Source organism: Aulonocara sp. 'chitande type north' Nkhata Bay, linkage group LG3 (assembly GCF_057382095.1).
Source record: "Aulonocara sp. 'chitande type north' Nkhata Bay isolate Kocher_YH1m ecotype deep benthic linkage group LG3, A_spYH_male_GT1.1, whole genome shotgun sequence".
Classification (NCBI taxonomy): Eukaryota; Metazoa; Chordata; class Actinopteri; order Cichliformes; family Cichlidae; genus Aulonocara; species Aulonocara sp. 'chitande type north' Nkhata Bay.
Genome location: NC_141346.1, coordinates 2,450,339 through 2,465,657, shown reverse-complemented (window position 1 = coordinate 2,465,657; position 15,319 = coordinate 2,450,339). Strand labels below are relative to the sequence as shown.

At 41.9% G+C, this 15,319-nt stretch overlaps 1 protein-coding gene and 1 pseudogene across 2 annotated transcripts in view; one reads left to right on the top strand and one right to left on the bottom strand.

The window, feature by feature from the left end:
* The window catches only part of LOC147333479 (uncharacterized), a 167,981-nt pseudogene extending 158,265 nt beyond the window's left edge, over window positions 1–9,716 (bottom strand). The window contains exon 1 of the transcript XR_015125451.1: window positions 9,627–9,716. The product of XR_015125451.1 is annotated as an uncharacterized LOC147333479 (transcript). The remainder of the gene's footprint in view (window positions 1–9,626) is intronic.
* Window positions 1–15,319, top strand: part of LOC147333478 (alpha-2-macroglobulin-like) — a 63,536-nt gene that overhangs the window by 30,207 nt on the left and 18,010 nt on the right. The window contains exons 16-23 of the mRNA XM_086266942.1: window positions 12,030–12,173; window positions 12,280–12,394; window positions 12,492–12,606; window positions 12,976–13,201; window positions 13,462–13,588; window positions 14,524–14,645; window positions 14,731–14,782; window positions 15,006–15,089. Of these exons, the coding sequence (XP_086123068.1) occupies window positions 12,030–12,173; window positions 12,280–12,394; window positions 12,492–12,606; window positions 12,976–13,201; window positions 13,462–13,588; window positions 14,524–14,645; window positions 14,731–14,782; window positions 15,006–15,089 (985 nt within the window). The remainder of the gene's footprint in view (window positions 1–12,029; window positions 12,174–12,279; window positions 12,395–12,491; window positions 12,607–12,975; window positions 13,202–13,461; window positions 13,589–14,523; window positions 14,646–14,730; window positions 14,783–15,005; window positions 15,090–15,319) is intronic.

The following is a 15,319-nucleotide window of genomic DNA, read 5'->3' as shown; positions in this document are numbered from 1 at the left end:
CCAGTCATCCACCCATTCACGCACACATTCACACACTGGTGATGGCAAGCTACATTGTAGCCACAGCCATCCTGGGGCGCACTGACAGAGGCGAGGCTGCCGGACACTGGCGCCACCGGGCCCTCTGACCACCACCAGTAGGCAACGGGTGAAGTGTCTTGCCCAAGGACACAACAACCGACTGTCCAAGCCGGGGCTCGAACCGGCAACCTTCCGATTACAAGGCGAACTCCCAACTCTTGAGCCACGATTGCCCCGATCATATATTAATGACTAACCTCGTATTGTGGATGGATTATCTCAGTTGTTCTCCTGACTGAAGTTTGGTCCGTTTACAGCATCCTGCCATGCGATTGCATTTGTCTCTAACCATGAGGAACGTTCACGTTAACTTTTATAAGTGGAAAAGGGTTAGTGTTCGTCCTCCAGCTTCACTGTTTATGTTATGCTAACATAGCTGTGTCGCTAGCGATCACGTAGCACATCATTATATACCAGCTAGCCCAACTTCAGTAACCCTACAAACGTCACTGCTGATTAGTTTCCTGTTTTCATTTATGTTGGAAGTGATAGCAGAGCTGTACGTTTTAATTTTTTCAGAAATCTCTCAGTCAGAACATGCTATGTCATGCTTAGGTAACTAGCTAAACTAGCAAGCTAACTTCCGCTAGCTTCCTGCTAACTTCTAACTCCGTTAAATGTAATAAATTTTGTTTTCATGGATGCCTGGAAGTTAAACTTCATAGTTACACCTGGTAAAGCAGCAACGCTGTTCGTTTTATTAAAGATGAAAGAATTTAGACAGTTTTTAACTCTCAGTGATGCTGCAGTGTTTGTTTGACCAGAAGCATACAGAGTTTAGGACCCAGATTACTCCAAGACTTAAGAGCATCTTAGTCCGACAAATACGACAATAACGACGGCCGCTTGCATGTTCTGCAAAAAAATGTGCTTTGTCGTGTATCTGACGGACAAACACCAAACCAGTTCCACATCACTGAAGTTGCACCATTTTTACAAACCAATTCCGGTTCATCTGTTTCACTCAACAATCGGCCATGTGCGTATGAAAACAAAGGCACTGCGCATGCGCGTTTTACTCATATTCTATCACGATATTTCATTTTCCTATCATTGCCTAACATTATACCGGTATTACCGTGAACGGTATAATATGGCCCAGCCCTAGTACACAGAATTGGTCCTAGCACTGAACCCTGTGGAACTCCATAATTAACCTCAGTGTGTGAAGAGGACTCTCCATTTACATGCACAAATTGGAGTCTATTAGATAGATATGATACAAACCACTGCAGTGCAGTACCTGTAATACCTACAGCATGTTCTAATTGCTCTAATAGGATATTATGGTCAACAGTATCAAATGCTGCACTAAGGTCTAGCAGGACAAGCACAGAGATGAGTCCACTGTCAGAGGCCATAAGAAGATCATTTGTAACCTTCACTAAAGCTGTTTCTGTGCTGTGCTGAGCTCTGAAACCTGACTGAAACTGTTTCCTGAGGGTTTTCAGGAAACAGTGTTAAATGTTCAGGTTCTATGCCATATGTTAAAACAAGATCTAGAGTGTGATTAAAGTGGTGGGTGGGTTCTTTTACATTTTGAGAGAAACCAATTGAGTCTAATAACAGATTAAACGCCATGTTGAGGCTGTCATTTTTAGCATCTACATGGATGTTAAAATCACCCACCATAATTATTTTATCTGAGCTCAGAACTAAATTAGATACAAAGTCTGAGAAATCAGACAGAAACTCTGTGTAAGGCCCAGGTGGACGATAGATGATAACAAGTAAGACTGGTTTCTGAGTTTCACAGCTGGGGTGGACAATGTTAAGCATCAGGCTTTCAAATGAATTAAAAGTCTGTCTTGGTCTTTCATTAATTAATAGGCTGGTGTGAAAAATTGCTGCCACACCGCCCCCTCGGCCTGTGCTTCGAGACTTCTGGTAGTTAGAATGACTCAGGGGTGTTGATTCATTTAAACTAACATAATCATCCTGCTGCAACCAGGTTTCTGTAAGGCAGAGTAAATCAATTTGTTGATCAATTATTAAGTCATTTAATACCACCTTATACCTTTCAAATGTACTTAGACTAGAACCTCTGTCTAAGGAGCTTTTAACCTTTATTTGTATTGCTGCAGCTACCAGTGTCTTCCAGTTGGGTGATTCTCAGCTTCTTTCTTCGACCTCCGGGGTTCGACCACTCTTTAGTCATTGCACAGTTCTGGGGATTATTCTGCCCCGATTTCAAACAAAGATCTGTGTGTTTTGGGTTCACCACCGTGTCCCCCTTTTTACCAAGAGTCTCTCAAACCTCGTTGGTCTGGTGTTCCTGGTTTTCGCCAACCCCTTCATGGTTATTGCTGTGTTTATGGGATCCATCTTCTCCAGGAGCCCAAACGCCATGACACTTGACCTCAGTTCCTGTCTCGGCAGTCCCTACATCTGTCTCTGCTGTAAAGGATCCGCATCTCCGTGTCCCCGTCTGGTGTCTGTTCCTTTCTCTGCAAGAGACATAAAACCAAAACACCTCTCTCCCTAGCCTTGATAATCTAATGTTGTTATCCATTGTTGTTCTAATGATTCAAATTTGGTTTAAAATATTATGTTCAGGACTCTCTGACCCAGGGACTTATTCTAATCATAATCTATGTGTGTGTAAAAGAAATCAAAAATTAATGAACCATTTCTAAGTCTAACACATTATATGCTTAAGTTTTACCATAGCTAAATTATTAAACACACAAATAAAGTCATAAGATGTTCATAAAACCATTGTTTGATGTTCGGACTCAATTCCCCCCTTTTTTGACACACTCCCATGTGTCAATTCATTGGAGCTAGAAAATTAAGAACTCTGTTCTGTCTCTATGTTTTGGAAAATTTTATGCTTGTTGTCAAAATTTGAAGAATTTTTATCATAAGTAAAAGTTATGGCGTTATCATCCCCCTCAGGGCTTAGCTTTCCCACTTTTAGTAATATTCCTCCCACAAATATTCGCAATTACCCTCCTTTGGTGTGAAAACTGTTGGTGTGGTCAAGTGGGTACTATAGAAACAAAAGCTCAGGACAGAACAGTTATCAGTCATGTACTTCATACAAATTTTGCATATGTTTTATTTCATATTGATCCTCTGAGTGTAATGGTACATTTTAATTTGAATTTATCCAAACTAAACACACTAGGTTTTTCTTTCTTTACTTTGCTCTTGTTCTTTTTCAGTACCACATCCTATCAAATGTTCCTGTCGGTTATATTCTACTTTTAATAACTTACTATTTCAAGCGAGAACCTAAATCACGTGGACCAATGTTTGTTATTGCATATCTCTATTTCGAATATGGCAAGTCATTCATAGATATTGTTAAAGTTTTGGCGATTTTCCTCTATAAAATTTAATTGACTTTTTTACAGTGGCCTAAGTTAATAGTAACATATTCCAGTCATGAGTGACATCAAAAGTTTTCTCCACTGTAGCATTTGGCATTCCCAATAATATAACATGATACCTTAATCAAAACACAGCTAATATAGCACAGTTTTCTTAATGCAAACATCAGTAACTCAGAATCAGCAACCAAAGTGTTAAGTCTGCAGTTCATACTTATGTGAAGCTACAGTCTCCTCCTCCAGTCTCTCTTATCCTCCTGCTCCTGCAAAAACAAAACAAAACAAAACGAAGCATCCACCCTTCTCTTGCCGGCTGGGTGAATTGTTTGTCAGCATTTACTAATCCTCAAGTTGGTGCAGTCTTTGTCTCAGTCTCAAGTCAGTTAGTTTTAGTCGTCAGTCCATCACAGTCCAGTCACATGCATTCATCCACACACATTCATACCAGATTTTGCTGATAATGGAGTCTCACGCGCAACCTATTCGAGCATCCATCCCCAGCAAGATGACGTCATCATTTTAAAAGGAAAACAATTCTTTGTTCTTTTATTCTGGATTGACTCGCTGCAATCCTTTTAGACTCAGGACTTCTCATGTGATCAGTGTCCCATATAAGTGAATTTCTCTCAAGCCAATTACAATCATGGAGAAACACACTTTGCAACTGTTTTTGTAAGAATATTTCATAGCGCTTTAAATTTCAATCTTTCAGGCCTGGTTTAAAGAGCTGATTGTTAAATCATGGACTCACAAAATATCAACATATCACCACCGGTGGATCACACCTCTCAGATTTTCTTATCTCAGTGCATTGTAACAAAAACGAAAACAGACATAACCAACAAAATACTACTAAAATAACACAAACTAGGGCCCGTTGCAGACATGTCCAAGCATAAAACTATCCCTCTCTCGCTTACGAGAAAGAACACAAGCCAAAGCTCACTGATAAAATCAAGCTAGCGTTAAGCAAAACCAAAAAATCAACCAGAAATTCACAGGAACTTTTGCTTCCTGCCGGGACAATATTGTGTGGGAATGAGAACCTCAGGTGCCGTAACACCTTTTGTTCCTCCTTGAATTAAAACTCAATCACAGAAAATGCCGTACTCCGACCTAAACCTAACACTATTAATTCATCATCCTCACTCTGTGCCACTGTTCCTCATCAGGGCTGTGTGAAGCACAGCAAAGAATTCAGTCAAGGCCTTGAGCCATAAACAGACATCACGCACAGACATTGTTTTCATAAACAAACCGTTTTAGACCTTATTCCTAAAATCTACATAAATGCCCCCTGGGTGACATATAACACATTCTACGTAATCAATGGTAATCAATGGCTCCTCATAAAATTATGTATTGGGATGTTTGTGTGCAGCATTTTGCATATCAGCATAAGCAAAGCATTCTTCATTGCATCAGCGTGTATGTGTGTGTGAGTGTGTATATGTGTGTGTGCGTGTGGATCACTCTTCATTGCACAAGCGTGTGCATGTGTATGTGTGTGCATCACTTCTCAGTGAATCAGCATTCCCGTGTGTGTGTGTGTGTGCGTGTGTGTGTGTGTGTGTGTGTGTGTGTGTGTGTGTGTGTGTGTGTGTGTGTGTGTTCATCACTTCCCTGTTCTGCTGTTCTGGGTAAACCACGGCCTGAAGCATGCCCTGGGGTCCTGCCCTCCTCCTTTTCAGTCTGTTTGCGACCATTGCTGCTGCTGCTGCTCAAAGTTCTGTCCATCCTGGTTCTGACCCCAATTGGGGCAGTCCTTTCTCCAGTGTCCATGCTCACCGCAGGTGAAACCTGCATCTTCTTCTGTGTTTTTTGTCCATTCTGAGGTGCCTTCTGACCTCAGTTACTCCTCCTGTCTCGGTCACGCCCTTTTCGCCGCCCGATCATCCGTGTTGGTCCATCACTGTCCTGCACAGTGTGAATGCAAAGTTATCAAGGTCAGCATTCTTTTGCTCGGCCTTACTTTCCTTCGGGCTTGGCGGGCGTCTCGTCACAGCTCTGTCAGCTGACGCAGTCTGGGAATTTCCCCCGTGTAGTGAAACGGGCCTTAGGTTTAGTGCTCTCCGTCTCTGCTGCATGAGATCGTTTTCCTGCAGCACTGTTGACTTTTTCAGGTCGTTGTTGTGGGTCCAGCTGTTACAGCATTTGGTCAGGGTCACGTATGGGGGAGGGCAGGAGTCCAGGTCAGCCTCGGCTTTCAGGGCCGGCAAAGCAGCCTGTAATTAAGCATAAAGAGAAAAAACAAAAACAAACGAACAGGAAAATGATGTTGTGTTGGCTGTGTTATTCAGAAAGGGGAGAAACACCGGGACCAGGCCCTGTGTCAGCCTTCTCTCCCCCTTTTTTTGTTTTTTCTCACCATATAATCCACTCATAACCCGCCAAGCTGACAGGACAACACAGGTACATGTTAAAATTCTTAAGATCATGTTTAAAAGCCCAAAAAAGGAATTTTCTTTCATTCAGTAATCACTTGTATTAATCAATCAGCAGAAAACATGTCACAATTTGAATCTTTTAACCACTAAATTTGTCGTGTCTTCACTGGTGGGTCAGACCAGTGTCTTTTTTTTTTAAGTTAAATTGTTGTCGTGCAACCCAGAGAGTTTATTTGTCAGTAATGTATTTATCCTTTAACAACAGGTGTATGTTAAGTTTCGCTGCTTTAACCTTGCTGGAACATCTTCACATGTTCATGAGTGTAAGCTGTTTCTTCATTGCGTGTGTGTGCATTTGTAGGCAGGCAGGTTAATTTTAACTTTTTCTCAAACTAGGCGTTACCTTAAAAGGAGCCTCTCTCTCACATTTCTCTGCTTGTGTGTGTTTTTGTTTCACCTTTTGTTGTGATGCTCCGGACGCCTTCCCAACCTCCACAAGTCCGTTGGCCCCAAAATTCAACCCAATGTCATGTGCTCTTAAAACCTTCATTCCTCCTCTAATTCTCTCCTCGCTGCTGTCTGTTTCACAGCTGCTGATTCGTGCTGGGTGTGGTTCCCATTACCTATAATTTTGCTTTGGCCGCTGTGCTTGTGGGGGCAGTTGGTCCATGTCCGCAGCTTCCTGTATTAACACACTTCATTTTCATCACTGTTAAACAGATGAGCAGGCAACCCGCCTACCTTGACAGCGTAAACTGCACGCCAGTCTCCCAACACATTCCTCTCTCTACTCCTCCATAATTCTCCACTACACACCTCTTACTATCTCTCCTTTTTATTTTTATTTTTAAATGCTTACACCACAGAGTAATACACCCAATTATGCCCGTCTATCTCTATGTGGCTCCAAATTCCCTCTTTATTTAATTTCACACTCGTCAGGGGACAGGCACACAACAATTTCAACCACTGAGACGAGGAATTCAACCTTTTTATATTTCACCTATGATAGAACTCAACCTTAGATGTGAAAGCATTCTCTTGTTCTAGTCCAGAATAAATGTGAACCCGTGGTTACACGGCCGTCCCAGGGTTATTTCTGTAGCTATACGGGAGTCCTCAGTTCCCAAGTTGCCACCTTAGCATCCAGACGCCGCTGGGCCTGGCCACGCGTCCACGACCAGGAGGGTCGCCACACCATGAACAAAATTAGTTTCCACAGGTACACTAGGCGTCAACCTTTGATCTTAAAGCATTCTCTTCGCACTAATGTCCTCCTATTCAGACACATCAACCGTCACTGTCACTGTGTTCCACGCTTCACACACAGACAACATACCCAGAGCGCGCCTTACACACACCCAGAGCGCCTTACACACACACACACACACAGCACTTTTCCTCAGCGGGAGTTTTACACAGAAACCTCTGAGCTCAACTGTTAGAATTCTTTAAAGCACACTGCACCATAGACCAAAATACCCCTTTCTCTGCGCTTATGGCCGCCACAACGGGGCAAAATCGCATCGTAAAGGTGATGCATACGTCCCCTGAAGTTATTACTGATACCATAGGCCAGGTTCTGCTTTATCTTTATTTCATGGCAAGTAAAATTTTACTTATTATTTTATGACCGCAGCCCTCGAGGCTCAACTGATACCATAAACCACCGTCAAACCTCTATTCAATGTACTGAAACCAGCACCAATCACTGCTGTACTCACGGCCGCACCACCGGAACACGGCCGTATCATAAACCAAACCTACGGACGTGTTTCGCTTTTACACGTTGCCAGCGTTCAACTGCACCGTGAGTCAGCATCTGCTTTTCCTCAATTCTATACTAATTTCATGGCCGCATGAACAAGGACTTAACCGACACCATAAACCACTTCAAAACCTCTATTCAATGTACTGGACTGATGGCCGCGTCTCCAAGAGATTCTAATGCATTATTGCTACAGAAGCCAGTCTTCGACAAAATTAAATGTGGAAGGTAAAGTGGGCTGCAACTAGCTCAACGTAGTGTCTTATTAGTATCTCGGTAGAAGCAGTTTACTGCAACTAGCTCAACGTAGTGTATTATTAGTTTCTCGGTAGAAGCAGTTTATCTTACACACTGGAATTCAGCCTCAACTTATGTTGTTAGTATCTTGCACCAAAAACCAGACACCGACAAATTTAATGTGAAAATACGTGTAACTCAGTGAACAGATTAATTTGGAAAGCCCAATATGCACATTTGGTATTTATAATACAACAGGCTGTGCTTACCTTTTTATTTTTGGACCGGTCCTCTGTTCACCTTGCCTCACGATCTCACCAAAGGCCAAATCTGCACCTCCTCAGCACACCAAAGATCCGGGTCACACGGCACCAAGTTGTTGAAATCTCCCAATTCTTTTAATCTTTGGGCTGAAGGAAGGACAATACTCGGTGTATAAATGCTCAATCAACAATCATTTATTTCCATACAATTCAACACAAAGAGCATTTAGAACCATCATGATGGGGAGACATGCATGAAGAGGGTCACAGCAGTCTCAAAATGGTGACGTGTTACTCAGCTTCTTATAGCCGCTAATGGCCCCCACCTAGTCGTAAAAGCCCAAACATTCACATGCTTTCTCTCTTACGGTGCCTAAGTTATAACCTCGGCTCCCTGTCTTCCTACAAAGGTGGGGGTATGGAATGTAGTTTATCTCTTCTGCCCTAGACGCAGAGTCTCCTGAACAATCTTTCTTTTTATGATTCAACTGTAAAGCATGTCAAGAAAACAGTGTAACACATTCACAGCAGATCAAAGATACAGAGTGATGCACACTTATCTAATGAACTAATCTGTGAATATGTTCTGTTAACTCAAAAGTATAATGAGAACTAGACTACATACACAGCACACCATCTAAACTAAAGGATAATATACGTCCTACAGCTGTTATCATAATTCAACTACTTTGATTACATATATAAGGTAACATATGATAACAGAATAATATCACAGTACTAACAGAGACTTGGAGGAGAGAGACCTAATATTTAATAATCCACATTTCACTGTTTTACTCTTAGGTTCAGATGTGGATACTGTATTGTTCTTTCTTTGTGATTGTTTATGTTTAAGTTGTTTGTTGCTGGTTTTTAGTTTGTTTTTTGTCTTTTTGGAAGCTGACACAGTCTCTATGGAGATGGGTTTTTGGGGGGGTAGCAGGAGGAGAGAAGCTGCAGAGAGGCGTGTAAGACTGCAACTCTGCTTCCTGGTCCCAACTCTGGATAGTCATATTTTGGGGGGTTTAATAAATTTGTCCATATTTCTAGAAATGAGAGCTGCTCCATCCAAAGTGGGATGGATGCCGTCTCTCCTAACAAGACCAGGTTTCCTCCAGAAGGTTTGCCAATTATCTATGAAGCCCACATCGTTTGTGGGACACCACTCAGACAGCCAGCAATTTAAGGAGAACATGCGGCTAAACATGTCACTCCTGGTCTGATTGGGGAGGGGACCAAAGAAAACTACAGAGTCCGACAAGTTGCACACTGATTCAATATTGATTTTAGTGACCTCCGATTGGCGTAACCGGGTGTCATTACTGCCGACGTGAATTATGATCTTACTGAATTTACGTTTACCCTTAGCCAGCAGTTTTAAATTTCCTTCAATGTCGCCTGCTCTGGCCCCTGGAAGACAATTGACTATGGTTGCCGGTGTCTCTAGCTTCACATGTCTGAGAACAGAATCACCAATTACCAGAGTTTAACCCCCGGCGGGTGTGTCGCCGAGTGGGGAAAAACGGTTAGACACATGAACGGGTTGGTGGTGTACCTGGGGCTTCTGTTTAGGACTATGCTTCCTCCTCACCGTCACCCAGCCACCCTCTTTCCCCAGCTGCTTGGGGTCTGCCGGGGAACAGCTAGCGGGGCCTACGCTATCTTCGGCTGCACCAGCTACAGGGGCCTGGCTAGCGATGGGTGAATGAAGGGTGCGAAGCCGAGTCTCCAATTCAGTAATCCTGGCCTCCAGAGCTGCAAATATGCTACATTTGTTACAGATATCATTACTGCTAAAGGAGGCCGAGGAGTAACTAAACATCTGACACAATGAGCAAGAAAGTGCAGGAGGGACAGGTGAAGTAGCCATGGTGCTAACCAGTCGGCTACGAGCTAAGCTAAGCTAGCAAAACAGTACAGAGACAGTGAGTGAATACTTTGGCTATAAATTAGGTAGTGAGTACACAGAAAGTGTGCTTCGGATGAAGCACGTGAAGATTATACTATGAAAAAGAATGTATTTAAAAGTTGTTAATTAAATTGCTAAGCAAATAAGCTACTCAGAAACACCACTGTGTTCGAGCAGGAACAGGAAGTGATACTCTACCGCAGAGCGAGCGGACACCAAGTGACAGTGCCACCAAGAGTTGATTAGATGTCAAGAAGGACTTGACAGGCTCAGAAAAGTCAAAAATAGTGAGATATCTTGCAGAGGGATGCAGCAGTCTCAAAATTGCAAAGCTTCTGAAGCGTGATCATCGAACAATCAAGCGTTTCATTCAAAATAGTCAACAGGGTCGCAAGAAGCGTGTGGAAAAACCAAGGCGCAAAATAACTGCCCATGAACTGAGAAAAGTCAAGCGTGCAGCTGCCAAGATGCCACTTGCCACCAGTTTGGCCATATTTCAGAGCTGCAACATCACTGGAGTGCCCAAAAGCACAAGGTGTGCAATACTCAGAGACATGGCCAAGGTAAGAAAGGCTGAAAGACGACCACCACTGAACAAGACACACAAGCTGAAACGTCAAGACTGGGCCAAGAAATATCTCAAGACTGGTTTTTCTAAGGTTTTATGGACTGATGAAATGAGAGTGAGTCTTGATGGGCCAGATGGATGGGCCCGTGGCTGGATTGGTAAAGGGCAGAGAGCTCCAGTCCCACTCTGACGCCAGCAAGGTGGAGGTGGAGTACTGGTTTGGGCTGGTATCATCAAAGATGAGCTTGTGGGGCCTTTTCGGGTTGAGGATGGAGTCAAGCTCAACTCCCAGTCCTACTGCCAGTTTCTGGAAGACACCTTCTTCAAGCAGTGGTACAGGAAGAAGTCTGTATCCTTCAAGAAAAACATGATTTTCATGCAGGACAATGCTCCATCACACGCGTCCAAGTACTCCACAGCGTGGCTGGCAAGAAAGGGTATAAAAGAAGAAAAACTAATGACATGGCCTCCTCGTTGACCTGATCTGAACCCCATTGAGAACCTGTGGTCCATCATCAAATGTGAGATTTACAAGGAGGGAAAACAGTACACCTCTCTGAACAGTGTCTGGGAGGCTGTGGTTGCTGCTGCACGCAATGTTGATGGTGAACAGATCAAAACACTGACAGAATCCATGGATGGCAGGCTTTTGAGTGTCCTTGCAAAGAAAGGTGGCTATATTGGTCGCTGATTTGTTTTTGTTTTGTTTTTGAATGTCAGAAATGTATATTTGTGAATGTGGAGATGTTATATTGGTTTCACTGGTAAAAATAAATAATTGAAATGGGTATATATTTGTTTTTTGTTAAGTTGCCTAATAATTCTGCACAGTAATAGTCACCTGCATACACAGATATCCCCCTAAAATAGCTAAAACTAAAAACAAACTAAAAACTACTTCCAAAAACATTCAGCTTTGATATTAATGAGTTTTTTGGGTTCATTGAGAACATGGTTGTTGTTCAATAATAACATTATTCCTCAAAAATACAACTTGCCTAATAATTCTGCACTCCCTGTACTTTATTGAGAAGACTTTAACTTTACATGAAAACTGCTCAAATACACAAGTATTTGTTAATGTTATACATACAGCAAAACCTGGAAAAAGTGAGACTTGGTGAGTTAAAGGAGCTACAGAGACAGCTTCAAATGGAGAACACTTACCATATAAGTCACTAAGAACGAACAGTTTATAGAGAAATTGTACAACTTCTGTAAGATCCCTCAACTACAACACCTCATATCTGTGGAGGCTTACTGCTGACTTCATCATTTTTATTTATTTATTTTTTAAGAACCCTTCTTAGATAATCTAGCAGTTCATTTGAACCTAATTGGTTCTAATATTTACACCAGTACTTCATTTAAGAGTTTACAATTATGTGGACCAAATGTGACCATGATCATGATAGATCAGTCAAAACTTCATAGGACTAAAAATGTTTGGAGGTTTTGCTGAACTGCACTTTTCTTTTCAGATATTTGACTTGCTCCCACTCAAGAAATCCTCAGGTATCCCATATGAGGTTGATGATGCTACAGAATGCCTTAATGTGACACCAAAAAGATATGTTTTGCCGTACCCCAGTCAAGAGCAAAATGACGCCTATGCAGTTTTCCAGGTAAAATACAAGTATACCTGTGAGTCCGTCAAACATAACGTAAATACAATAGTTTTTGTTGTTGCACCAGTTTTTGCTGATCTTTGTGTGCTGCTGAAATATGTAGAAAGTCGGACTGAAGATGGCGACAAACTTGCTTTTTCGATTGCCTTCATGCCTCAAGTTAAAAGGAAAAGTATACCATGATGGCTCAACTGAAATCTATTCCATGTACTACTATGGTGAATCATTTTCTTGTTTGCGTTGTGTTTTTGATACAAATTTTCTTTGTATTCAACAAAAAGAAAACCGGTAATTATTTTCCTTTTTTTTCTTTAGATATGGTTCCTGATCGTAGTGATTCTTCTGGTCGTGGTCTGGGATCTGCTGGGCCAATAGTGACAGCTCGCTCTTTCTTCCCTGAGACGTGGATCTGGGATCTGGTGGAAGTTGGGTAAGTATCTGTTGTGAAGAGATCTGGTGCATTTTACATTTTAAAAAGTTTATACGATCACATTTAGAAACCCATGTGAACTTTCTGCTGTGTCTTTGCACACATGAAAAACATGAAAATAGAATAATTGTGAGTTTTTTCTTGAGCATGTTTTGATGCTTCAGGCTGATGTTTTGTCATATTTAAAGTTTTGTGGGATATATTATTTCACTGTCATCAGCAACATGGAGCTCTTTTGCTTTGTCAATGCAACATATACAAGTAATTCACACTGCAGGATGTAACTACACTGTTATACAAGTAATTTACAGACATAAAAACATGTTTGATTGTGTTACAGAATATGTTTGTGTGTATCTGCTGCTTCAGAGACGATGGAAAAAGGGGCGTGTCCCTGACTGTCCCAGACACCATCACCACCTGGGAGACGGAGGCTTTCTGTTTGTCCTCTCAGGGTTTTGGTTTGGCTGCTCGTAAAGAAATGAAAGTCTTCCAACCTTTCTTCCTTGAACTCACCATGCCCTACTCCATCATCCGGGGGGAGCACTTTGAACTGAGGGCGACTGTCTTTAACTACCTGACCAGCTGCATCATGGTAATGAATGATTAAAGTGTTTAGATACATGTCTGTTCATAGCCAAGGAAAGCCATACTGAAAACATGACTTTCTAAGCAAAATTTATATCATAGTTATTAAAATACAATAGAAAATATCTTTTCTTTGGCAATATAACCATGCAGGATGCAGGCCGTTCTTGAAGGGCCCCTGCTCACCAACACCTGCAAGCTCACCTGTAGGTGTGTTCACATTTGAACTCAGGTTTAAATGTAGCCATGTCTGTGTTCCTCGTACAGGTTACTGTCACTCCTGGGCCGTCCTCAGATTACACCCTCACGCCTCTCTCTGGTGATCTGTACACATCCTGTTTGTGTGCCAACGAGCGCAAGACCCTCAGGTGGACCATGATCCCAACAGCCTTAGGTGAGGATCAGGCTTTGGTCCTCCACACTGCCAGGAAACCGCTGTGTGGCAGGCTGAGTACGACCCAAGTGCAGCACCCAGAAGCAGGAAGTGAACTCTCAGGAAGTGACTTAAAAAGAATCCACATAAGATGGCTAAATAGAATAAATGAGATTAAAACAATAAAGAGCAATTACAAAAACACTATGTGAGAAATACTGCTGAAATATAAGTTATCATAATGAAATGAGAGAATCTGAGCCCCAATAAGCTATATTCATGGAATTTAGAAAGCTGTGTGTGCATTAGACGACAGTGAGTGTGCAGTGTAGAGCTAGGACATGTAGACAGTCAAATGCAGCTGCAAATCCAGGTAAACCAAGAATATAACCCCTGTGTTTGGAAGGCTAAACGTGGGGGTTGTAGGGAGTGGGGCAGAACGTCTATACCTCCAGTCTGAGGGCAGCAGCTGCCTCCATCCTCATGCTTTACTTAATGCAGCTGTCTTAGCCAATTACAAGTCATTTTGAAACCTTTCTTTCAATTCATTATGCATGCTTCCCTTGGTCAGTATCATTAGAACAGACTGTTTGCAGTTGCATTACCATGCAAATGATTTTTTCTTAATCTTAAATGGATCTTATGATTTGCAGTACTTTGGCCTCCAGCAGGACTCAGCAGCAACCCTGACATCATTTTGGACTGTTTTTTTTTTCAGCTCATGTTTTTCATGCCTGATGCAGTAAAATTTCCAATTGTAATTGATCTTACCTTCGATTTAGAACCAACATTAAATCTAGCTTTAGATCTAGATTTAGATCTAGTGTGATCACAGTTAACCGCCTCCTTTTGTCCCAACACATTTCCATCTGGTTTCTACAAAATCTGTAAAACAACCTCGGTAACCTTTATTTTAATGGAGAGATAAAGAAGGTGACCTGTGCTGCTGCTTTTAGGGGCTGTGAATGTGACTGTGTCTGCTGAGGCTGTAGCGTCCCATGTGTCATGCGATAATGAGGTTGTGAGCGTACCAGACAGAGGTCGCATCGACGTGGTCACCAAATCTCTCATAGTGAAGGTCAGTGTCATAAATACGAGACGAGAAAAACATTTTTACTCATAAAATTTAAATTGTTACTCATTTTAAAGATACTTTTCCTCAGGCTGAGGGAAGTGAGACGACAAAGACGTACAACTGGCTTCTTTGTCCAAAAGGTCAGTGTGATGTCCATCAGTTACAAAGTTTAAATAAAGAAATGACCTAAATGCTCAAAGTTAGCAGTGGAGTGCACTGTGTACATAAAATGTGCCAAATTTTCATCTTTTACTTTCACAAAATGTAACGATATGTGCTGAAGATCAGGCCACCTGGTGACTTTGGACAGTAACTGTTGTAGTCGTGACTTCCTGATTGGACGTTTGTTGTGTCTGTACACAGGAAGCCCGCTGACGGAGGAAGCAGAGATACATCTGCCTGAGAATGTAATAGAAGGATCTGCCCGCACTTCTGTATCAGTCCTGGGTAAACCTCATCATTTCATCTCAATTTTGATTCAGCCAAATAAAAATATGGCAGGTCAAAGCTTTGTTAAAAAGGCAAATTACTAAAACAACAGAAAATAAAAGAGACGTCACGTTCAAGTAAAAGTAAAAACCGTATTCAGCTTTTAAAAGATGATTTCATTTATAGATAGACCCACGTCTTCCTGGCCTTGTGTGAAAAAGAAATGGACCCCAAAAAGGCTGTTTGTG